Source organism: Hemicordylus capensis, chromosome 5 (genome assembly GCF_027244095.1).
Source record: "Hemicordylus capensis ecotype Gifberg chromosome 5, rHemCap1.1.pri, whole genome shotgun sequence".
Lineage (NCBI taxonomy): Eukaryota > Metazoa > Chordata > Lepidosauria > Squamata > Cordylidae > Hemicordylus > Hemicordylus capensis.
The window spans coordinates 21,277,762-21,302,891 of record NC_069661.1 but is presented as its reverse complement, the minus strand read 5'-3'; the positions used below and the strand labels follow the sequence as shown (position 1 = coordinate 21,302,891).

At 43.8% G+C, this 25,130-nt stretch overlaps 1 protein-coding gene across 6 annotated transcripts in view; it reads right to left on the bottom strand.

The window, feature by feature from the left end:
• PTPN13 (protein tyrosine phosphatase non-receptor type 13) overlaps window positions 1-25,130 on the bottom strand; it is a 204,958-nt gene that overhangs the window by 64,161 nt on the left and 115,667 nt on the right. For all 6 annotated transcript variants that reach the window (XM_053256446.1, XM_053256447.1, XM_053256443.1 and 3 more), the window contains 9 exons: window positions 23,221-23,446; window positions 19,265-19,339; window positions 17,857-18,031; window positions 14,150-14,303; window positions 12,514-12,652; window positions 11,249-11,401; window positions 9,332-9,514; window positions 7,806-7,968; window positions 1,634-2,060 (listed from right to left, as the gene is read on the bottom strand). In XM_053256446.1, the coding sequence (XP_053112421.1) occupies window positions 1,634-2,060; window positions 7,806-7,968; window positions 9,332-9,514; window positions 11,249-11,401; window positions 12,514-12,652; window positions 14,150-14,303; window positions 17,857-18,031; window positions 19,265-19,339; window positions 23,221-23,446 (1,695 nt within the window). The remainder of the gene's footprint in view (window positions 1-1,633; window positions 2,061-7,805; window positions 7,969-9,331; window positions 9,515-11,248; window positions 11,402-12,513; window positions 12,653-14,149; window positions 14,304-17,856; window positions 18,032-19,264; window positions 19,340-23,220; window positions 23,447-25,130) is intronic.

The following is a 25,130-nucleotide window of genomic DNA, read 5'->3' as shown; positions in this document are numbered from 1 at the left end:
TAAAAATATGGCACACAAACAAACACTGGTGTAAAAGTGTGCACCTCTTTGTATTAAGAACACACTGGTAGAAATTTGTGAGATGTGGAGAAGTCTATTTGGCATGTGTGCAAGCAGAGCATGTGGGAATAAATGCAAAATAGCCAGACACAGAGAGATTTTATAGCATGATGAAATGAAAACGAAGACTGCAATTTTATAAAGTTATAGCTGTTCCATATCTAGAGTGGCCCCTGTTATCTGGAGTATGGGCGACTGGATCATGAACAATGCATGCACATATAGCAAGGGTAAAGCGGTTCAAGACTTCACTTGAAGGCCCAAAGGTCTAGACTGCGGAAAACAACGCAACAGCTCACCAAAGATCAATGGACAGAGACTAGTAAGGGATTTGTGATTATGCACCAGCTAACTCAACAAGTTAAGAAAGCTAGGAAGAAGGTAATCTGGTTCCCCTTTGCATCTTATTTAACTCCTAAATACAAATGTATGTCTCTCTGATCTGTTATGGTTAGTGTAATTTTTTCTGCTCTTTTCCTTGTTCTTCAGTCTGCAGACCTCATTTCTTTGATGATAATACAAACTACTTTTGCTTATTGTGCCATCCTCTGTGTGTGCGTGTGTTTTGTGTGTTTTCTATATTTAGATGCATTGAGTGCGTTGACACAATCGCCTCTAGGTACTTACCACATAGATATGAGAGGAAACTGAGGTCACAGGGAACGTGTATTTATGCCAGGTGTGATGTCTGAACCTGTCTAAGTCCTGTTCCCAATCCTGGTTACCCACTTCCACCTTAGATTTTACAGACTTCAAGAAGACTTTTAAAACCAATATTGGAAGTCAGATTGACAAAGTCAGTAAAATCTAAGGTGGGAGTGGGTAACCAGGTTTGAGACCTGGACTTGAGGGGATTCAGATCTCATACTCAATGGAAGCGTGTGCTCCGTGCGATCTCTGGTTCCTCTCATACCTACTTAGTAAGTACTTGCAGCCGATTGTGTGAACCTGCTCATAGTGTCTATTTTTTTAATTGTAGGGTTTATTTTTAGCTATGATTTTATTTTTTGGAAAAAGAAAATTTGCTTAAGAAAGGGCATTAAAAAAAAGAGAAACTTTGCTTATTTTTGGCTTAATAATGGCCAAAACAGTTTGGGAACTACATATCTGAAGGACCATGTTCCTACTCACCCATAAGGTAGTGCTCAGAGATCCTGACTCTCTTCTCCAACTGTATCTAAAAGCTTTCTAATTAGCATAGACCTGCCTCTGGAGCAAGTGAGAGGAGATATAGGCCACCTCCAGCCTCAGAGGTTAGATGCCACTAAATACCAGTTAGGGAAGCAATGAAAGGAGAGGCCTGTGAGCTTCTTGGAGGCATCTGGTGGGCCATTGTGTGGAACAGGATGCTGGACTAGATGGGCCTTGAGCCTGACCCAGCAGGGCTATTCTTATGAGATAACCCATCCTGGATGAGCTCCTGCACCAATAAGGAACTATGTGTGTGGTGAGAGTGTTCACCTATTAAGCCCAGTATGCAGAGCACCTCAACAGGGGTGTGCTCTTGAGTGGCTACTTGTGGTGATTGCAATGTTAGAAATCAGACTGTAGGAAGGCCATGAAATATTCTTACTTGTTTAATTTTGCTCCTCCAACCACTGATTCAGTATCTGATTTGGGCATCTGCTGGAAGATTTTCCCCATCAGCTCCTCCATTTTTTGTGAAGAAGAAGAGTCCATGGGTGCAATAATGTTTTTCCGAAGTGGGCTAACGGACACCTGACTCTGGGTGAGGTCATGAAAGGATTTGCTCATGACTCTGGGCTTTTCCTCCCACGATAGCTTCTCATTCTTGTCTCTGGAGCAACTTTGGGCTGGCTGGAAGAGGGACAGCTCAGAGTAGGAGAGCCTCTTGAGAATTTCTGCTTGCACCGACAATGGACGGACGGCAAGCCTGTTCAATGTACTGCTAGCCAGGCTGCCTGTGCTGATGGCACGTCCCATGTTAAAACTTTTAACAGAATCCGTGTGGAGATTGAGGCTCCTAAAAGATGCTCTCTCTGCAAGAGGAAGGAACTGGTTAAGGATTTTTAGAAAGACAATGAAAAGCCTTCTTCAAAGGCTGGGAGACCTAGACAAAATCAAATCAAAACCTTTATTACCGTCTATGACCAGTAACTAGAGATGTGCACGAACCAGTTCGGAGGCCCTATTACGGGCCTCCAAACAGGTTCGAGCACTGGGAGGCTCGAAGCCGGCGAGGGTGTGTGTCGGACTTTAAGGGCGGGGGAGGGTGTACTTACCCCTCCCTCCACTCCCCCCCCCCCGCCGGCGGTCTGGTATGCAAGGCTCCTTCAGGGCAGCAGCATACCTCCCTGCCACCTCGTCCCCTCTTTGGCCAGAAGTACCTGGTGCGCATGTATGCACTGGGCGCATGTGTTTGCACACTGCGCGTGCGCCCACCCAACATGCACGAGTGTGACATGTGTGCGTATGTGCACCAGGTATTTCCGGGTAATTCAGGCCAAAGAGGGGACGGGGCAACAGGTAGGTACGCTGCCGCCATGAAGGAGCCTTGTATAACGGAGCGCCAATGGGGGGAAAGCAGAGGAAAGGGTAAGTGTACACTCTCCCGCCTTTAAAGTCCGCCCCCCACCCCCGCCTTCAAACCACCCCACCTGGTTCTCTGCACATCCCTACCAGTAACCAAAAAGATACAATACTTAGAGAATAAACTGCACATCAATCCAATTGTCATAAGAAAAATTTAAACACTAAAATAATCCCTAAATGTTCCAAAATGTTATAAGATTACCCAATCAAGCATCAGTAAAATCTACTATTAATTTGACCTAGACAAAATAAAGATGGCAACTGTGACCGAGAGTTCCCTAGGACTCCAAGTGTTTTCAGACCACACTCAGCCCTGGGCAATATTTAAGAGTCAGAATCCAACAGACTCCACAGGGGGAGCCATGCTACTCTGTCACAGCAAACACAATAGGAGTCAAGCAACACCTGAAGAGTGGTAGCTTTATTGTGGCATAAGATTTCATGAACTACAACAGGGGTTCCCAACCTTGAGTCCCCAGACGTTGTTGCACTACAACTCCCATCCAGTGTTATCTCTAATTTTTTCCCATCCGTTTGCAGAATGCGTTTTGTTCTGGGCGGCAGTATCAAGGCAGTGTGTGCACTCATGCATTCAGAGTGGGGCCTTCTTGATTCAACCTGAGTGGAATCTAAAATTAACAGAGTGGACATCAAAAAACTTGTGGACGTGTGCACACCTTAGAGGGAACACTGCTCCCATCATCCCCAGGACTGACTAGGACTGATGGGAGTTGTAGACCAACAACATCAGGACACCCAAGTTTACTAAACCCTGGACTGGAGTCAATTTTATCAGATGCATCCCTACGCATCTGATGAAGCAGGCCCTAGTGCATGAAAACACATGCCATATTCAGTTTGTGTTTAAACTGCCACAACACTCTTTGTTGTTTTAATCCAACACAGATTTAAGCGTTCTTAAATCCAGATAAATCAATGGGATTTGCAGTGATCTTATGCATATTCACCTGGAAATGCAGTTCATCTTTACCCCCTCTGGAGTGCAACAGACTTAATCCCCAATAAGTGCACACAGGATGACAGCCTAAGTGTGCTTAACTGTGTGCCGAGTTGTGTATACTGTGGAGAAGCAGGGGAAGAAGCTTTGCAGAGGGAAGGTGAAGAGCCTATGGAGTCCCTAGAAGGAAAATACTGTTACAAGCTTAGGGTTTGATTGTTTAAGTGGCCACTCATTAGTCCTATTCACAGGTTATATTCAACACATGTACAACCTATATACCATGGCTGACACACGATACAAGCATGCATCAACCTAGTAACAATGCATACATGCAAGTTACGCAAATGTAAAAACTGTGCCGATGTTGTTACACAAGATTACACTATTTTAAATGGGCTTACTCTTGTGTAACATCATATGTGCAACTTGCATACATGTAACACGACTGGGCTAATTTACCCTGGCGTGGTATGTCAGCCAGTGTATGCATTGACAGATCTGTACATGTAGTTATTCACACATTATGCTCAGTACAAATACAGTCGTGCAGTTCCTATCTGTGCCTTGCATTTTTGTACCAAGGTGCACTTCTGAAATGAACACATGTAGTCATTCACTCAAAAACCTGGTACAGACTTCTGTATGTATGTACCACAGAATGTCTCGGCTATAAAGTTGCACTAAGGTGGTGCATGATCACAGATGGGGTCTGACCAAAGAGCTAACATTCTTTAGTGGTCTAGGATGCTGGCCTGGAAAATAAAGGTAAAGTGTGCTGTTGAGTCGGTGTCGACCCCTGGTGACCACAGAGCCCTGTGGTTGACTTTGGTAGAATACAGGAGGGGTTTACCATTGCCTCCTCCTGCACAGTATGAGATGATGCCTTTCAGCATCTTCCTATATCACTGCTGCTCGATGTAGGTGTTCCCCATAGTCTGGGAAACATACCAGCAGGGATTAAACAGGCCAAAAAAAGGTGAGGACGACTCCTCCCCACCCCCCTGCGCAAGCAAAAAGTGTGTGTGTGCAGTCAGCGTAAAAGAAGTGGCAGTTTCTGGTAGTTCCTGAGTGACACAGACTCAGAATGAATGGAGCTGAAATCTGACAGAAGGCACCTTAGGCTACAAGGCGTCTCTCTGGAGGGATCTGATGTAATCTATTGCTGATCTGTAGGAATGCACTGCTATTCAATTCCAGTTAATACTCAACCTCTATATTTCTAAGTCAGCCATATACTATAAAGGAACAACAAATCTCCAGTGATTTATCTTCTCCCAAAAACGAAGCCAGAATACAAGTTGCATTGGCCTGGAATTTCTCACTGCTTGGGGAAGTGTTGTGCGGGCATTAGCAATACAGAATCTGGTCCAGATAAGTCTGAATAAGCACACAGCTGCATAAAGCCGGCATCCAGCAGCTTCCAGAATAAAGAGAGATTACAAAATTGATAGTGCCCCTTCAGGGCTGCTTCCTACATTTTAGATGTATACAAGGAATGGATTTCATCATGTGTAAAGAATGCACATGTGCCTGTACACATACACTTTGGGAAGCTGTGGACAATCACAGCTCCCCCCCCAATATTTATGTGCTTGCTCAGTAGTAGAGAATATGCTTTGCATGCAGGAAGTCCCAGATCCAATCGCTACAATAAAAAGGATCTTTTTAGGATCTGTAGCAGGCTAGGAAAGGCTTCTGCTTGAGACTCTAAAGAGCTGCTGCCATTTGGAGAAGGCGAAAATGAACCAATGTGCTCATGGTCTTACTCTGTATGGCAGCATCATAAACCACCACTGTTTAGAGCTGAGGTATTGATGATGTTATCTCTTTGAATTTGCATACCATGTTAGAAATCTTCCGAATTAAGGAGGAGGACATAAATATTTCCAAGAAACAAACGAATAAAACAGACAATTTGCCATCCTGTTTAAGGACTGAGCAGGACTTTTGGCTAAAGTTAAACCCCCTCAGGCACACTTCTTTGGGACTTAGTTGTGAGCAAATATGCATAGCATCAGGGAGGTGCTACAAATACACACAGTTATCTCAGCCTCCCTCTTTTATCTAGTGTGAATGTGTTCGGTTCTTTGAAGCCTTTCTACATTAACACCTAATCTTCGGCTAATCTTTGCAAGTCCCCCTTTGCACTCTTCCAAGAATCCGAATTTCTGCTTCTAAGCTCAGGGTCCAGTGTTGCACACAAGACTCTTCTTACAAAGATTTTACATGAAAGGCACCATTATCTCTCCATTTGTAACTAATCCTCCTCCTCCTGCACTATAAGACCTTGTTAGCTGGTTTTTGGCAGACACCACCGGCTGAACTCTCTCCTCCGAGTCATCGTCTCTTTGTCAGCTTCTCACTCAATAACAAAGTCTGTCCTGGAAATCTTCTCTTGGTTGGATTATCTAGGTATGTATACATCATGTGTGCTACTCTACCTATGTGTGGCAAGGGCTGTATGCAGAGGTTCATGCTAACTTTTCGTCCATGTGCACTTCGTTGCTCTCTACATATTTTAGCCCTGAAATTTAAAAGGTGTCATTTGCAGCAAGGGAATAATGGAAGGTTTCTTCCTTCCTGTGACCAGAGATAACTGGATGGGCTCTGTGGATGTTGACTCGTTGCTGCTGTGATCCACTAACAACAGAGACCTCAGACACACACCTGAGATCATTATTTCAAGCAGGTCTGGGAAAGTGTTTGACCTCAAAATTTCATTTGAATTTGTTTGTTTTAACTGCAGCTGCCAATAGAAGCAGTAGCTTTTTAAGTTCAAAAGAAGAATATTCCGAGCTGCAGCGCTAAGTCAGTCCTCTGTATCAGCCGTGGAATTTCGAGAAATTTTTGTGCTCCCCTCCAATGGTCTCTCTCTAATTTTTTTCATCTCTGTGCGGAAGGAGTTCTGTTCTGGGTGGCAGTATCAAGGCACTGTGTCCGCACCTGCATTCAGAAGGGGGCCTTCCTAATTCAACCTGAGTGGGATCTAAAATTAACTGAGCGGACATCAGAAAACCTGTGAGCACGCACACATACGCAGGCCTTAGAGCAGGGATCCTCAACGTTGGGCCCCCAGATGTTCTTGGACTTCAACTCCCATAATCCCCAGGCCCAGTGGCCTTTGGCTGGGGATTATGGGAGTTGAAGTCCAAGAACATCTGGGGGCCCAACGTTGAGGATCCCTGCCTTAGAGGAAACAGTTCCCCGTCCAAAAGTGTCAAAACCCCTCTGTCATTCTCCCCACCCAGGAAAATAGTAGTGAATAGGGAAGGGGTTTTTCAATCCAACTCTAATTTCAAGTCATTTATAGCTCATGGTGGGTTTGCAGAAATTCTAACATATGGAATGCATATTTGAGAGTATGCATATTGAGGAGGCACAGCTGGTACCCACCCAAGATATTTTTGCTGCCTAAAGCGGAGCACAATGGCACCCCACCCCTCATTCTTCCCTTTCTCTTCTTTTCTATTAAAAACACATCTCTACATATTTCTTCCCTTTCCTTCATTTTCTGTTAAATTACCCCACCACCACCTTTATATCAGTTTAGGGAAGCAATTTTGAAATTAAAAGTTTGCATTTGACTTTTCCTCTCTCTACATTCATTTTAAGTGTGACGTGCCCCAAAACCTGCTGCCTGGAGTGGCCCACATTATCTCGTTTGACGGCCCTCCCATATCATAACTCAGTGGCAGAGCATCTGCTTTGCATGCAGAAGGTCTCAGGTTCAATTTCTGGCAGCATCTACAGAAAGGGCTGGGAAAGACTCCTGCCTAAAACCTTGGAGAGCCATGCCAGTCATTGTAGACACTACTGAGCTAGATGGCCCAATGGTCTGACTCCGTATAAGGCAGCTTCCTAGATTCAGATGTCCCCCTGGCTTGCTGATGGTCCAAGGATATGGGTGTCAAAGGAGACTGACCACTGGGAGACCCAGTTCGAGGACCCCCCTCCCTATCAGCGGATGGGGAAACCTGATGTGCTATGAAGTCATACCACACATTTTTTTTCTCACTAGATATCACAGGGGATGGGGGAGAAAGACACAGGTGTCTGCTGTTTTCAGCAACCACCATACATCTCTCTGCTCTGAGTTATCTCCAGTTGGAGTCAGCCTCTTTCCCCAAGTCTGAGTTCTGGCACAGAAACGTTCCACAAGTTAGCACTATGAAGCTACTAATGTCCATAACGTCGCAGAAGCACATAGCACCTACTGTCCATTAGCGCTTACCAATTTCCTGAGCATCCTGGTTGCTCTGCCTGGCTCTCATCTGGAGCTGGAATTTATGCTGTGAAGAGCAGAGCTGCAGCAAGTACTGGCATGTCTTGCTCGTGTCTGTTTGGAATGCATGCTTTATACCATCAGATGTGTTCTGCAGAGTTATCTTTCTCTTCTGCAATGTTAAAAAAAAGGAGAGAGAAATAGAAGTGGGCTTGCTTTCCAGCTTAAAAAGAGAGACTCATCAATATTCCAACAGACACAAATCAAAAGACAGAAAACATGTGATGAGCAACTGATTATTTGAATGTTTACTGCATTAATAACAGTGATGATATAAAAGGTTATAATGAGATGTAAAATTAAGGCATAGAAAATGAAACTAACACAGACCCACTGGCTAGGATTCAAAAGCAACTAAAAACTTAAATGTGTTATTTTCTATTATTCAACACAGTATTGGAAGGCAGAAGACAACTTAAACATGCACAGTAGATTGTACCCATGGCATGTGCGCAGTCATTTACAGCCCTGAAGATATGGAAATACTGGTTCTGTATCAGAGAAAGTAGCAAATAAAAAGGCCCTCCAGGATCTTTTTGCTACTACTAAAGAGAGGATGTGAGATAGAGCAGGACAAGAAAAGAAATGTTGGGCATGATCCAGTCATGAAATCAGCACTTAAAAGCACTGCAGGATACTAAACATACTCTGAATACCAAACACAGGGGAGCAAGAGCAGGAGAGAGGACATGCCTTCATCTCCTGCTTGAGGGCTTCCCAGAGGCATCTGGTAAGCCATTGTGGTCAGCTAGATTAGAAGCTAGATTAGACAGGCCTTGGGCTTGATCCAGCAGGGTTGTTCTTATGTTCTCAAAGATGGCTGGATTGTTCACTGTTTTGTTGGAGAGACTCAGAGCCCATCCATATGTTTTTAAAAAGCATTTGGAACAAATGCCCTGAGACTATACCACTTCAGAATGTAGGTGGAGAAAGATAGAATGCTTCCCATAAGTATTATCACCATAATATCCCTGCAAGTAGAAAGGTGGTATGCAAAGAATATTCCTGACACTAGCAGGAAGCTTTAGACAAGGGGGTGAGGGCCTGCGGGGCAGATGACAAATCATATATGCAATCCCCCCCACCTGCACTCTGACGTGGTCGAGTCTCAGGAGAACCACCCACATGTTTCTCCCCAAATGTTTAGATTGGCCCTCAGTGGACGAGATTCCTCCTCATGTTCAGCACAAATATCACTCTGTTAGATTGGCTAGCAATCCTGGGTCTCTTCTCCCACTCCTCCAGTCCCACTTCTCTGGCATCATATGGCTTGGCTCGCTGCTTGAGTCATCTGGTTTGCATTACTACACTATTTACTGCGGAGTGTGGAACACCTTGTTCCGTCCTGCTCTCTGCTTTTGGCACACTATAATTTGGACAACGTGGGTTACACATCAATTGCAGGGAGGTGGGTGTGAAAAGTGGAAAACTCTCTCCAGTCTGGTTCTATAAAAGAAAAAATGTGACCAACATACACTAAAGGATATTTTCTTTGTTTCCCTCCATGGGAAACGAAGGACAGGCGTACGGATACCGTTGTGAACCTCAAAAATGAGAACTCCTTTAGGGCAAACTCCCAACAAGATTCCAGTCTGAGATTTCTTCTCTGGCAACACACGATGAAAATGAACACCATATTCTGTCAACCTTTGGCAAATCTACAAAAAGGAAGGGAGAAAAACATTTTCATTAGAAAACCACGGAAGGAAGCCATGAGGGTATCATCATAAATGATACTGTGGGATTTAGGAAGGTGGAAATATGGCCATAAAATAAGATTCCTCTTCTAATCACAGACTGCCCTGATGCCTTTGAGGAGTCTAAATTACAACGGGGTTTGTGGATATGGTACTCGTGGGTACTACCAGAGATATGGGTTCTCTGGAAAATTCTGAACTGCACTCTTTTACATGGACATATTCCCTCATTTGCTTAACATCCGAGTATGAATTTTCCTCAGAAACTGTTACTATGCAAATTTCCCCAATGCACTAAATAGATTGTGATCTGATTTAGCATGCTATCTGCAGTGATATGGAGTGGAAACATTTCACCGGAAAAATTTGGCAGTGGAAAATTTCTGGCCCATATCACTGGGTGAGGTTTTAACAGACAACTGTTAGGATTACCTCTTAAACACCTGCAACTTTCCTTGAAGCAGTGGCCAAGACAAGTTGCTAGAAATGAGTAGATATCAAACTGGGCATAACTCTATTCTAAGGGCTGCTTCTATCTTGTTTCTGCAGGGGAGTACCGCAAATTCTCAGGTACTGAGACCCAGGTGAGCTGCCTGGCAGCCTAGGAGTCAGAGACCAGGGCATATCATGAATATGTGTGTGTCTGTTCCTAGGTCAAGTTCTAGGAATAGGCAAATCAGGCTCCAAGGGGCCAGAGGCAGGTACAAAGTCAAGTCAGGAGGAGGTCATGATCAGAGGCAACAATCACAAAAAAGGAAGCTGGACCTGTCAAGAGTCCTCACAGAACTGATGAGTGCTTAGACCGAGGGGCTAGTTCTAGGCCCACATTTGACAGGGCCTAATGCACTGGGATTGGTAGTTCAGGTCAGCAGACTGGCACAGGCATATAGGAAGCTGCCTTGTACTGAATCAGACCATTGGCCCATCTAGCTCAGTACTGTCTATGCTGACTGGTTGCAGCTTGCCAAGGTTTAGGCAAGAATCTTTCGCAGTCCTACTGGTAGGGAGTGAACCTGGGATCTTCTGCATGTAAAGCAGATGCCCTACCACTGAGAGGTGGCCCCATCTCCATTTCCATCTGCACAGCAGTCTTGGGGCCCCAGATGTGTTTGGATTACATTTCCCCTCATCCCCAACCAGAGTGGCCTGGAGAGCCAAGGTTGAGAAACCTTAGCTTTGAGTTCTGGGCACCACTGAAGCCTAGAACTCAATCTTCCTGGTTAGCAATCAGAACAGAGTGCAGATGGCCCAGGAGACAAGGCAATGGACGCTGTTGCTGGGAGACCCAGTTTGCCTCCCGCCCCCTTCCACACCCCACTGGCACCTTATAGCGTCACGTGTTGCAAGAAATAACAAACTCCCACATTTCCACTGCATGCCTTTCATGGAGCTTTTGAAGCATTTGAAGGGGAGATCCACCTTTGCAAATCTGCACAACTAGCCAACTGCAGTGCCTGGGAGATCATTCCTCGTGTGTTTGCATACATGTGTTCCCCCCACCCCTGCCTCTTCGATTGTTACAACGCATGGGCACCACACTGTCAAATTGGGGGATACAACTTTTTTGGAATATACAGCTGCCTTCCTACAGCATCCCCTTTTAGTTGAAATTCAAGCCTTCTTCCACCTATTCATTTCAACAGGAAACCTCTTGTGAAAATAAGTGAATTTGTCACTTTAGCCCTCTGTAGCAACCTTAAGAAATTCCAGTTCTGCTTCTTTCTCGGAAGCACCAACGTAAGAGCTATGCAGCTTTGGCAATTCTTCTTTGACATTAGATAGGTCCAGGTTTTCCATCACTCTAGCTGGCAAGTAGTGCTCCAGTCTGAAATAGGATAGGCCATGCACCTGCAAAGAGAAGCATCAGCATGAGACAGAATCTACGGGCATGACCCATCCTAGCACAGGCACAGGACCCTTTGCCACACCAGCAAGTACATGCTTGCACCATAGCGCCCAGGCTATTATTGGTCAGTGCACGTGTGATTCCTTATCACTACACACATCTCACCTTCATCCCCAGCTGTAACTTATGGGGATAGGAAGATGCAAATGGAGCTCATCTTCCTGATAATGGACTGAACACTGAGGTATGCATACCAAGGGTGGGAAAGGGAATATAAGGCTCAATCCCTTTAGGCATGGCTCTGCACTCACACTAGGATGGATTGTGACCTGTGTGCTTTGGTACTATAAGAACAGTCTTTACTAGGGATGTGCACTGGTTGAAGGCAGGTCAAGTACCGGGCGGAGCAACATGTCCTTACCTGCTCCACCGCCATCCACACAGCTTCCTGCTGCAGTGTCACACCTTCCATCAGCCTCTGTGTAGCAGCAGATATGGCATCCATTTGTGTGGTCAGCAACACCATGTGGACCACCCCAATGGCCAGCGTGCAGATGGGGGTGGGGGGAGCGCGCACAACACCCCAGCAGGAAGCTGTGTGAGGTGGTGGTAGAATACACAAGGAAATTGCTGTCCTCACTTCTAAAAGTGCCGCTCACTGTCCCATCCCTGTCCCTGCTGAACCGGTTCAGCTTCGAGCCAGTGCACGAACCAAGGTTTGTTCACATCCCTAGTCTTTACCTAGGCTTCCTCCAGGGAAAAGATACCGATCTATATGCCCCAGTTCACTACCCTGTTTGTCACATATGGTCTCAAGTCTGCCTTTCTATGACATTAACCGGAAACCTTCCATTTCCTTGAAAACTGCATCCAGATCCCAAAGTACCAATCACTTTGGCCTTAAGATGCTGACTGGAGATGACTTTCTGGTCTCTAGCTGCTGATCTGGATTCTATGGCTGAGAACCAATTCCATATGGAAAGCCTACCAGTTTCAATAAAGCAGATCTGCTGAGCCTCCAAACAACTGAGATGTATTAAGCTACGTAGTAGACCAAAACCAAAAATGGAATGAAGAACCAGGAGGTTGCCCACAGATGAAAGAACACCCTTACTTCAGCCTGGTAATCTCCATATTCTGCCTGGAGGGCCAGTGAGGCTAGCAATAAGGCTGTCTCATCGTCACAATGCATCTTCTCCTCCAGGAGATCTTTCCTTAACTGCAGGTAATACTGATGACATGTCAAAGTATGCCTGGCAAAAAAAGGGCAAAGAAACAATATGTTGTACTCAAACAGCACTTAGACCATGGATTAAGCAAAGTGATGAATCTCCTTTTCACCCAAGCAGCTTACTTGATGATTGATCAGGCATGTCAGTACAGAGTAAAGAGAGTGTGGTAAAAAGATTAGGCTGCAAAGATGATGTAGTAAGGGCATCTGCATAGGGATTTCTCCCAGTATGGCATCTGAGTGTGAGATCAAGCAGCATTCCAGAGAAGTGCTGCCTGAAAAAGCAGGTTTAGCTATTCCATGCAAGAACTTTGCGCCAAGATCACACACTGGTCCATGCAGACGGCCTTTATCATAACCATCAACAGGCATTTATATAGCACTACAGACCAACTTCAAATCAATTGAATATAATATGTATTAATAATTTAAAAGAATAGAATAGAAAATACAAAGCATACTATGAGTGGGTTCAGACTGCCTGTCAGTCTGTTTCTTCACTCAGTTAGCTGTTGCAATGTTTGCGGGCAAGATGTCTGAACCCGCACAAGACCAGCTCCTGCACCACACTACCAACATTCAGTTGACATTCTCTTCCTAGCTTCAAATGGTGATCTGAAGCTGGGCAGAAAATGTTAGGCAAATATCAGTAAGGCAGAATGGGAACTGGACTTGGGTGGGCTTAGATGTCATGCTTGCCAGAAACGCACATTCTAGCATCCCAGAATTTTCCTGACTTGTTACCAGCTTACTGAACAGCCAATGGTCATTTGAATCTGCCCTATAGATACCCACTTTCTACGGCTGAATGCTATCCTGAAATTTATCATTCCAGCACAGAACAAACACTGACTGTTTCTCAACACATCTCTCTGCCTGGTTTCTTTGATACGTTCTCATCAAGTATTTCCTTCAAAGCACGGTATCCAATTCTGACTGGGAGGCCAAACACAGTTTGCTATTTTAGATGCCACAGCAAGTGATGGCATACCTGAACCAGGAAGCAGCTAATCAACACTGAGCATATCAGGGAAGGAAAGTGGGGAGGAGAGAGCCCATGAGCACAAGGCCCATTCCTGATCCTTTACATCCTGGTTACCTTTAAACCTTGGAAACATTAGCTGTGAACCAGTCATAGGTATCTAACATGCTTTGAGGATTATATAATGCTATGACAATACCTATGAGGACAACAATCATTTGGAAGCCCAGAAATGGTGCCTTTAAACCCCAGTCCTCTTTATAATAACCCTATAAGGCTAAGAGGGAGCAGCTTGCCCAAGATTCATGGTAGAAGCAAGATTTGAACTGGGCCTGGTTCGCAGCTCAGTATCTTAGATATGATGCTGCAGTAGCCCTCACTCCAGTTTTGTCAAGCAGATGGGCAGAGAAGCAGCCCAGGAGGGATGTGGCTTGTGGGAAGCAAGCGTACATAAAGAGGGCATCCAATTCTCCCAAAGAAGCCACAGATAGTGTATACAGTGGAAAGATGATGGTAAAGCCATATGGATGTACTCACTGGATCAAGCTAATATCATCCACAAAGAATTTAATACGGAAGAACAAGGTGAAATTAATTGCATTTTTGCTCTTTTTCTTCGGCTCCTCTTTCCACCCTTCGGGAGCAACTTTAGTTAGTTTTAACTCGGGGTCAATGAAGAAAAATTCGTTTTCTGTTGCCAAGAGAGAAAAAGCCATCATTAAGAAGCCCTCAATAGTCAGTTACAGAACCACATGGGTAATTTCTACTTGATTATTAAACTTCTCCTATAACATGTTCCTCACTGCTTTTCTTAAACCAGGAACACTCAAAAGATAAAACCACTGCAAACTGAATATCTGGGGAACTAAGTGAGAAAATAGCTGTGCACAGCGATACAAGTCTGGCGCTATTATATATCTACCCCTGGTTGGCAGAAGCAAAGCCTTTGGATGGGCTAAAGGATTTGCCAGCATTCAGTAAGAGTTCATATAAGAAAAACAACAGATCTTGAGTAGCTCAACACACACAGGGATGGTCCACTGCAATGTTGAGTAGGAATCTGAGATTCCCAGGGCACATGAGAACCCACTGAGAGTGTTTTAAGAACTGGGGGGAAATCAGCTCTCCCGGGTTGGCAGCATGTCAACCTGACATTTATCTGAGATTTTAACTCTGGTTGCCCATCTTAGTTAAATGGATCGCCAATTCCCCCCACTTCTCATGATACGTGCTGAGGGAGTGTGAACACAGTGGAAATCCAAGATTTCTGAGAACCAGCCTTTAAACGTATTTAGCTAGACAGCCAGTCTGGTGTAGTTGTTAGCATGCCAAACTAGGATTTTGCCATGAAGCTCACTGGATGATCTTGAGTCAATCACCACCTCCCAGCCTAACCTATCCCACAGGGTGTGGTGGGAAGAACTTTGCATGCCATCCTCTGTTTTTTGGAGTAATGTAACAAATCTATTATATATTTTGAATAATTTGTTTGTACATTTGTTTGTTTAAGCAAATTAAAGTCATACTTCCTGATGACCTATAGATAAAACATTTTGCACACACAATCCGGCCATGTAAATTAGCTGGATGCACTACTTCTTACACTAGAATATGCATGGTGAAAATTTAAATAATTTGCTTTGTAGTTTTGTGAAGAAATTCTGAGTGTTATGCTTCCTGATTACCTACAGATACAAATCTTACATGAACATTCCTGCCTCTTAAAAAGTAGTTGCATGCACCACTTTTCACACCAGAATATGGACGGGGACACATTTTAATAATTTTGTTTGTTGCAGAAATTCTGAATTAACAATCATACTTTATTATAGTTCTCAACAGATTTTTAACACTCAGTAATCAGATCAATAATTCCAAAATAACATAATACCCAAGCAAAGCAGATGTTTCTCAAATTCATGTTTACATTGATTCACATTCACCATATATGGTCATTATACAATCAAATAGGGATGTGCACGGTCCGGAGCAGTCCTGACCGGCACCGAAGGGGGGCCTTACTTTAAGGGGGGAGAGGGCTTACTTACCCCTCCTGCCTCTTTGTCCCTCCAGCGCCCGTATTCAACAGAATAACGGGGCGCTGGAAACCAGCCACCCCCCCCGCCGCGGGCAGATTTGGCCAAAAACTAAAGGCGATCGGAGGCCCGGTCTACCCGGCCTTTTCCCGGCGGGTAGACCGGGCCTCCAGCGGTCGGCGTGCTTTGCGGCGCGCGCGCAAAGCTTCTTCAGTATGCTACAGGACTCCCTAACGAGAGGAGCTTTGTTCGCTAGCTCCTCTCGTTTTTTCCAAAGAGATTGGGTGAGGACTCGGGCGGGCGGGTGGGCAGCTGGGAGGGAGGGAGGGCTGGCGGGCGACGGCGGCGGCATTTGTACCTTTAGTTTTTGGCCAAATCTGCCCGCGGCGGTGGGGGGCGGCGGTGGGGGCGGCTGGTTTCCAGCGCCCCGTTATTCTGTTGAATACGGGCGCTGGAGGGGGCAAACAGGCGGGGGGGTAAGTAAGCCCTCCCCACCCTTAAAGCAATACCCCCCACCTGGACCCGAACCAGCCAGGGCCGAACCGGTCCGGCAGTTCGGCCATTCTTTAGAATGGCCGCCGGACCGGTTCGGACACACCCCTACAATCAAATGAATAAGTTTGAAATTGAAATCCTATGAATTCCAAACTGTTCCTTTAGTTCCCTTTTGCAAGGCAAATTAATAAAAAAATCATATTACATATATTGAATTTCATGAATTTTCTGGAAAGTGTAACCTAAACAAAATGACTTTGCTCAGTCAACAATGGGACTCACCTACTAGCATATACATATTTTTATAAGTAAAGTTCCAGGCAGCACCATAAGGGAGCACCTATGGCCTTGTGCCAGACTCTGGAAACCTAATGTCCCATTCTAAGGACTTCTGTGCCAATGCAGAGGCTTGTAGATAAGGTAGAGCATTCAAGCCACAATCCCCTTAGTGGTCTTTAGAGAAGAGCAAAATCCAAGTTTTATGGTAAAAACACACCCATAAATGAAACTCTCTGGTCATTTGAATCTCAGATTGTTTTCAGTCACCATCTCTGAGTGGGTGTTAAGACGAGCAGGTTCCAACTGCCCTGATTTACTTGTAAAGTTTTATCCCTTGAGAAAGAGCTACTCTCCACCAATGCATCAGAAATAGACATTCTGTGCAGCTGTTTTCTTGATTTTGTTTTGATACTTGTTACAGCTGTTTGATCCCTTTTGTTGTCTTAGGCTTGTAGGAAAATGCCTTTGTGCAGTTACCTTAGACACATTCAGTGTCTATTAGTCACTTCGTCTATTAGTTTATTGTGGCTGGGAATGAGGAGAGTAACCAAGGTTTAGAATAGGAGTAGGCAACCTAGAGTTAGGATAGGAATAGAGAGAGCCAAGGCTGCCTACTCCTATTCTAAACCTTGGTTACTTCTAAATCTTGGAAACATTACCTGTGAACCAATCCTAAGTATCTGATGTGCTTTGAGGACTATACAGTGCTATCATGGTGCCTATGATGAGGATGACAATGATTGGGAAGACTAGAAGACTTCTCTTGAAAAATATCTGGCAGGTTCAGACACCATATGGAACCACTTTATTTTGTCTAACTGTGGTTAGTTTGCATGTCTAAACCCACGCCAGTCAGCAAACCATGGTTTATTTGGGGTAGTCAAGCCATGATCTGAACTCAAGTATGAAGTTGGTTGGTTTGGCTTGCCATCAACAGAGGCAAGCTTAGATCATGGGCGAGAAGGAGAAGCGGGGTGGGACCCAAATAAACCTCTCCATGGTGAAACAACCCAGAACATGGTGATTGCCTGTGGCACTAATCCATATTTGTTAAATAAACCTCAGTTAAATAAAACCGTAGTTCCACATGATATCTGAAACTACCTATTGTGTTTGAAATAGTATGGAAATGTTAATTTGTGATGTTTGAGATACAACAGACCATTCATGCTTGAACATCAGTGCTTGCTGCTACAATCAAGGGATGAGGCTGTGGTTCAGTGGTGAAGCATCTACTTTGCATGCAGAAGGTTCCAGCTTCAGTCCCTGCACAATCTCCATGTAGGGCTGGGAAAGACTCCTGAAAACTTGGAGAGGCACTGTAGACAATATTGAGCTAGATGGGCCAAAGGTCTGACTCAGTTTCCTATGCGCCTGTCATCAAATGGTAAGCGTGCATCTGTGAATCAGCCCATAGTTAACTAGCGTCCTTACCTTTTAAGACAGCCAAGCCAAACAAATGATGTTCCACTAAACCAATATGGGCCACTACCATATCAAACACATCTTTGCAGACAGTCTTGGTATCACAGGTCAGCTCCAGCCTCTGCCCATTTAGAAGTATGACATTTACTTTCCGACGATTGTCTTCATTCCTCCCCTTCTTGTTCTGCATTTCATGAAACAAGATACTGCTTACCATCACTCAGTTGCAGAACAGCATACCAAGGATTGAGTATCGTAAGAGACAAATACAACCTTATTTGTTTTTATAATCGAGAAACCGGCTTTCTACTACCACCATGCTCAAAGAGAATTATAGTTAAAACTGTTCTTAAAAAAGAGAAATAATACTAGAATAAAATCACCAGTAACATTTTTTTTTAAAATACCATTTTAAAATACCATTAAGGAAAACACATAGATTGAGACTGTAAGTAAATGCTATTGCCAGAGGGTAAACAAAAAGCTTTAAGATAATACAGGTAAGATAAGATAATAAAAAGATAATAAGTCAGCAAAATAATTAAAATATTTCTAAGAATCAGCCAATCAACAGCAAGACAGGAAGAAAATAACTTGCTCCTACATCTGTTTCTATACTTTAACCTGCTCCTAAATCTGAAAAAAGGGGGAGAGGGATGGGGCGGGGGGGGGAGAGCATGCCTATGAGCAAGCACATAGACACATATGCACTGGCAGGTTCCCCTAGGAAGGGAGAACATATGCTATGCATTCAGATGGTCCCAGGAATCCACTGCATCTTCACTTGCAAGAATCTCAAGTAACAGAGCTGAACAGGAATCTGCCTTACATTTCTGTAAGGATACCACGCAGAACAGACAAGTCTAACTAGATGAACCAATGGTCCAACTATGAGACAATTGAATGTGTTTACAGTTTTATGTATGTTAACAACAGAATGAATAACATGTGAGCATGGAAGAGAGAATAGGACCCTTAACATACATGATGTGATGGTTTCTACTGCATATGTCTTGACATTGCTCAATAGATCTGTATTGACATGCCATTCAAAAGCTTATCTCATCGCAGCAATACTCATGGAGGCTCATTTTAGTAAATGTTGTGATTGGTTTATAAGCCCTCCCACCTTAGCATGGAAATACCAGGTCAAGTGCTGCCCAAACTATGTGATGTCAGAGAAGTTAAGCCAATGGCAGTTGGAACGCTTCTGTCTGCAAAGACCCAATGAAGCATCAAAGGGGATCAAAAATGAGGTATACAGAAAAGACAGAGGGTGAAAAGGAGACTGCAAGAGTGAAGTAGTCAGGGGAGAAGTTTTTATGGGGAAATAAATTTATAGACCATCATACCAGTGGAACACTAGCTAGCTATAATGTATCCTTACTGCCAATGATATTTACAGTTAATATCTTACCAAAATTGACTTTGGCAGGTCCAGGGAGGTGAATGGCTCTATGGTTGTTTTCACAAATTCAGGGCCAAAGAAATTCTAGAAATCACAGAAGTAATGTTAGCATTCAGCATTCAAGCAACCTGAGATTAAGAGGCAATTAAAAGACTTCATAGCAGTTATGCTGCTGGTCAATGGAAAATATGCAAGGATTGCATCTAGGCTAGGTTAGCCAATACCCTGCCTTGGAAAGTGATTTTCTGAACAAATATATATCATGTTTGAATACCACAAAACAGTAGAACCATGACACAGTTCAAGATCTCCCCTCCCACTTACATTTTAATTCCGTATACTGTATAACTTCATTCCCTTATTCAAAGCTATTAATAGAACAATAATAATATAACTAAGAATTATAAGTATATTATATTTATATTTATTCATTCATTCATTCAATTTCTATACCGCCCGTCCAAAAATGGCCCAGGGCGGTTTACATTGAGAAATAACAAATAAATAAGATGGATCTCTGTCCCCAAAGGGCTCACAATCTAAAAAGAAACATAAGATAGACACCAGCAACAGTCACTGGAGGTACTGTGCTGGGGGTGGATAGGGCCAGTTACTCTCCCCCTGCTAAATAAAAGAGAATCACCACAAGGTGCCTCTTTGCCAAGTTAGCAGGGGTTATAGTATTTGTTTGATCATTCGAGTTTGATCAATATTCATTGATAACTGAATATTATAGTACTTGAGTTTGATCATTCTCCAAATACATGATCAAAAGCTATGGTTCTATCATAAAGTTGTCTCCTTTCTGCCTCTCCAGATTCAGATACGATGTGTAGTATTAAATGATCCATAATCAAGATATTATGAAAAATGTATTTAATGGCCGGCATTCTGACTAATGGTGTGCATTTGCTTCTAACGAAAGTATGTAGTGCTAGGCTCTCCACTTCCCAAGTGCGGGCACTCTTGCACAAGAGCTTGACAATTCTGGCCACTCTCCCCGTGCTCCGGAAATGCTCTTTGATCTGCAAAAAACATGTCCCTGAGGGCTGTGCTGCCCTCAGTGACAGGATTTCGTGGGTCAAAGAGCACTTTTGGAGTACAGGGAGAATGGTGAAAACAAGACTCTTTTTCTTTTGCACTCTTGCATAAGAACGCCCATGCTTTGAAACCAGAGAGGGTAGTGCTGCATGCATGTTTTTGTTAGAAATACATGCACACCGTTAGTCAGAGTGCTGGCCAAAATAGATTTCAAAGATCAACAGTATGCCACTAGGTGCTTTTTTGTAATACCAAGAAAGCCATTTTAAATCTATCTGTTGTGCCTTCTTAATTGGTGATCTTTTTCCTATTCTGTTCACTGCTAGCGTGCCTGTTCAGATTTATCATTTTTAAAATTTTTTAATTGTTTTAATTTTGTTTTCAATCTGTGTTGTTTATTTAAATATCCGTAGTAGTAGTATTGTAAACTGCCCAGAGACATGAGTTTTGGGTGGTATATAAATATGTTGAATCAATCAATATTGGAGAGATTAAAGAAGAATTAGGGTTGTGGGATTTTCTTCTCATCTCCATTTTCAGCATTCAGAACAACAAAAGATTCTTGAAGCACCTTAACAATCAGATTTAATGTGGCACATGTTTTTGTGGACTACAGCCAATTTTCATCAACTGGCAAGATACAGAGATATGAATGGGAAAAATGTGTGCAGTGAGGTCAAAAGACCACAAAATGCAAAAAGCACCTCCTATGACTCTCCTCTGCAAAGCTCAAATGCTATACTACTTGCAGTTTGTTTTAGCATTTTGTATTTTAAAGTTCTGCTGCTGCTTTTCATCTTTATTTTTATTTTTATGTTTCATTTCTAGGCTTCTGTTTAATGCTTTTTGTTTATACTTCAGAAAGTTACTTGATGAGGTGGGATACAAATCTGTTAAATAATTTTTATGCAGTTACCTTTGTTTTCTCTATGCCTGTGCATGTGTGCATGTGTGTCTCCCAACTGAGGACAACACTTCAGAAATTCGATGTGGAGAGCTTTAGCCCTCAAAAGCTTCTGCCACAAAATATCTGTTAGTCTTTAAGGTGCTGCAAGAGACAGACAAAGAAGTGCAGGATGCTCATTGGGAGAGGGAGTTAGAGGAAGGATTGGACCTCCCAATGACATCAACCAGACACATGATAGAGCCTGAAATAGGTTTGGGACTGGGTTCAAAAGAACAAAAGAGAAATTTTCTGATTGTGGGAGATAGGCTTGGAATTGGACTTGGGGAAAAACCAAGCTGACTGGGGGAAATTCACCCATCACTGCCTGGAACAAAGATTAGAAACCAATGATACAAGCAATCATTCACCTAGTGTATTAGCGAGTCATTTAGACAGTGTTCTCAGTAGCTCTGTGGCTACTGAGAGTTCTGGAGCTACTGATAATATGGAGCATTTAAAACATGGTCACCCCATGACACAATCAGATGGTACTCTGAAGATATCCCAAGAAAGCATTGTCAAAGTGGCTCCCCCTTTCTCAATGGCTGCGTTCGGACATAATGCCAAACCAGAGGTAAATGTGCCAGAGGTCTGAATTAGTAATCTTTTGAATGTGTGAAGCCGTGGTTTCATCACCCAACCACAGCTCCATTTTTGCTTCCAAACCTGAATCTGAATCATTGGGTGGTAGTGAGTTTCGCTACTGTAACCTGAGGTTCGAAGAGACTTGAATTCTGCTGCCGTTATAAACTGGGTTTTGTAAGCAAGTTCCTCCCACAATCATAGTGGTTGGCTCAGAGCAGCCCAGAAAAGCATCAGTTCTGGCGTGGCTGCATTTCTTGCTAAATAAATAATCTTGGAGCTGATGCTCTGCCTCCTGACATCTCTTTACTTATACTGCTGCTTGGCAACAGGGATGCTGCATCGCTAAAGTTCATGCCTTTAAAGGGACAGAACCATATTAGAGAAAGCCCGCTTTCTCTCGGGTGTTCTGCACCTCGTGTGTTCCTCAGCAAAAAAAAAGGATGGGAGGACAAGATGGAGACAGCAGGGGAAGTCACCAACAATCCATAACTGCAGAGGTGTAAGTTGCAAAGTGTATAAGGAAGAAGCATGTAGTTCCACTGAAATGGCTGCAGTTTTGATTGATTTCAAAGCTACTAACAGAGGCTTGAATCCCCGCTGGTATGTTTTCCAGACTATGCGAAAAACCTATATCGGGCAGCAGCGATATAGGAAGATGCTGAAAGGCATCATCTCATACTGCGCAGGAGGTGGCAATGGTAAACCGCTCCTGTATTCTACCAAAGAAACCCACAAGGCTCTGTGGGCGCCAGGAGTCGAAATAGACCCGGCAGCACACTTTACATCACCAGAGGCAGGAGTCCTAACCTGTTTGCTTAGTTACCTCTGTTGTTGCTTTCAGGACATGCAGGCCTCTTACTAAGACTCAATGGAATGTCCATTATGAATGACATTTAAAATGACCGATAAGCCACAAGAGCGTTTAAGGATATCAACTGTAAGTAAGTATGTGCATTTGAAAATGGCATAGTGTGCTCTTAAATGTGATGCATTTGAACAAACACGTTTTATTCAAGGCAAATGGATTTATGCAGTCGTTTTGTACACCACTGGAAACAGCTGTTGGTCTGTATCACATATGTGCTGCCATTTATCCAAGCATGGGCAAATTAGTGGCTGATACTTAGGCAACATTACTCATGAACAGTCCCACAGAAATTAATGAGACAAGTAATGAGCAATTTGTCCCATTAATTTCAATGGGACCACCCTGAATTTAGTAATGTAGTCTGGCTGTCAGCCATTAATTTGTAGCTCAACACCTTAAAACAAATAGTTTTGGGGTCAACTTTAGCAGTTTAGGATGATGAAGCAAGAGCAACGCTGATATTCTGCAAGAACAGGTTTGCACTTTTGCCCTTGAAGCTGAGGTCCCTGACAGAACGAAGATTACCCTTAGTTTCCTTTGGGTCATGGCTGTTTCCAGTGCAATTTCTCTCAGGGGATCCCTCGTCATATCAAGTACAGGTGACCTCACAATGTCTCCGGGATAGAGGCTTAGTCGAGACTGCCGGAGGGCTATTTTTGCTTGCAGCTGCATCATCTCCTCTTCTTGGCGCTTCAACATGACTTCTTGGCTTATCAGGTTGCCTTCAAGTGGTGTTTCATATTGTCGACGGCTGAGGAGAAAGTGTGGAGAGGAAATGTCATGGCCATTTAGAAAAGAACGCTTCCCAACATGTTGTCAGTCAAAGCCCCTGCATCACAGTAGAAGAGAATACAGAATCCAACAATCATGACGTGTGACATATCTTCAGTAACTGACAGTGGCTTTGGACAGTCTGAACGGGAGGAGAAGTGTAAAAGCGCGCACTTCCTCTTCCCTCATTCAATCTAAAACTGACTCCGGCTGCTGGGTGGTGCCTGTGTTCTGTATATGGAGGAAGCACACTGCATTTCCCTGGTGGGGGAGTGGGAATAGGAAGGAGCATCAGATTAAGCAAGTGTAGGAGGAGGTTACAAAATTCTTAACATGTAACCCATGAGCAGATTGTCAGTGGGGATGACAGCACACATGGGTTTTTCACTGCGTGTACATGCACTGTAGATGCAGTATACATGGGCAAGCAAACTGTGGTCAGTTGTGGAATTCCAGCAGATGTACTCACAGCAAACTAGACTATGTGCTTGTTACACATGTCCATCTGCAGCCAGGGTGCATGACGACTACTATTAGCCAAAAGTGCCTTCTGCGTAGAATTTTTGTAACCTGCGAAGCAGCCCCTTACAGACACGCAGAACCTTGAGCATCAAGAATCCCACCTCCTCCAACACCCTCTCTTAAGCAAATGGTCTAAGACTTCAAGGTCAATCTAAATTTGCCAACTCTAGCTCTGAGCTGCTTGGCTTCTGTTCTCAAGTCAGGCCGCAGGAATTACTCATTAACTTCATGTTGGTGGGATTGCCAGTCAGCTGGAAAACGAGTTGTGGTAAAAGAAAGTGAACAAGGATAATGCATTGTCTGCCATACTTACAAAAGTACTGTAGAATATTAGGGTCAAGAGAAGGAAGCCGGGGTTAAGAAATGAGTTAGGGTGTGCAGAGTGAAGCGGAAGGTTCAGCAGCAGAACTGATGGGGAAAGGACCAGATACTGTGAAGGCAAGAGGTGGAAATTTAACCTCTCGGGTGCAAGAGAAGTAGAGGAAATGTATTCCAAAAGAGGAGCTTGTACCCTGGTTAAGTACTGTGAGGTAGGCAGAAGTTACACACGTGATGCTTCTCCCCCCACTGCAGTCATGAGACAGATTACAACTGCCTAATACTGAGTGTGTGTTGGAGTTGAGAAATTCTTGGTACTTTACAGCACCTGAACGGGTGTACAGCCGTCCCAAGAATCCATCCTGAAGCCCCACCATTGCACTGACGTGCTCAGAATCTCCACCCCTGCTGTCCACGGTTATAACGTTTGCCTGCAGAAACAAATGCTGTATTTGTGGACAGTGGAGCTTTTGAGTGCATCGGTTCAGGAGGACCTTCAGAATGCACTCTTGGGGATGCTGTACACTTCCCTAATCACAACGGGGGCAGTTGATTGGATGAGGGGAAAGCACCAGGAGAGAAAGGAGGACATGTGAACGCACACATTCTTACTGCATGTGGTGGGCTAGGCTGACAATGTTATATTTGGAACTGGCCCCTAGTCTAAGAAGAGAGGCACAATTTGAAAAAGACGTGACAAAACATTTTAGAACAGGGACTTAACTATCAAGACAGTTTCTCTGCCTTATAATTAGATTAAGGATTTGGGGTTCTTTCCCAGAAGAACTACCACCATCAGAGAGCTACCATGGAAATATATTGAG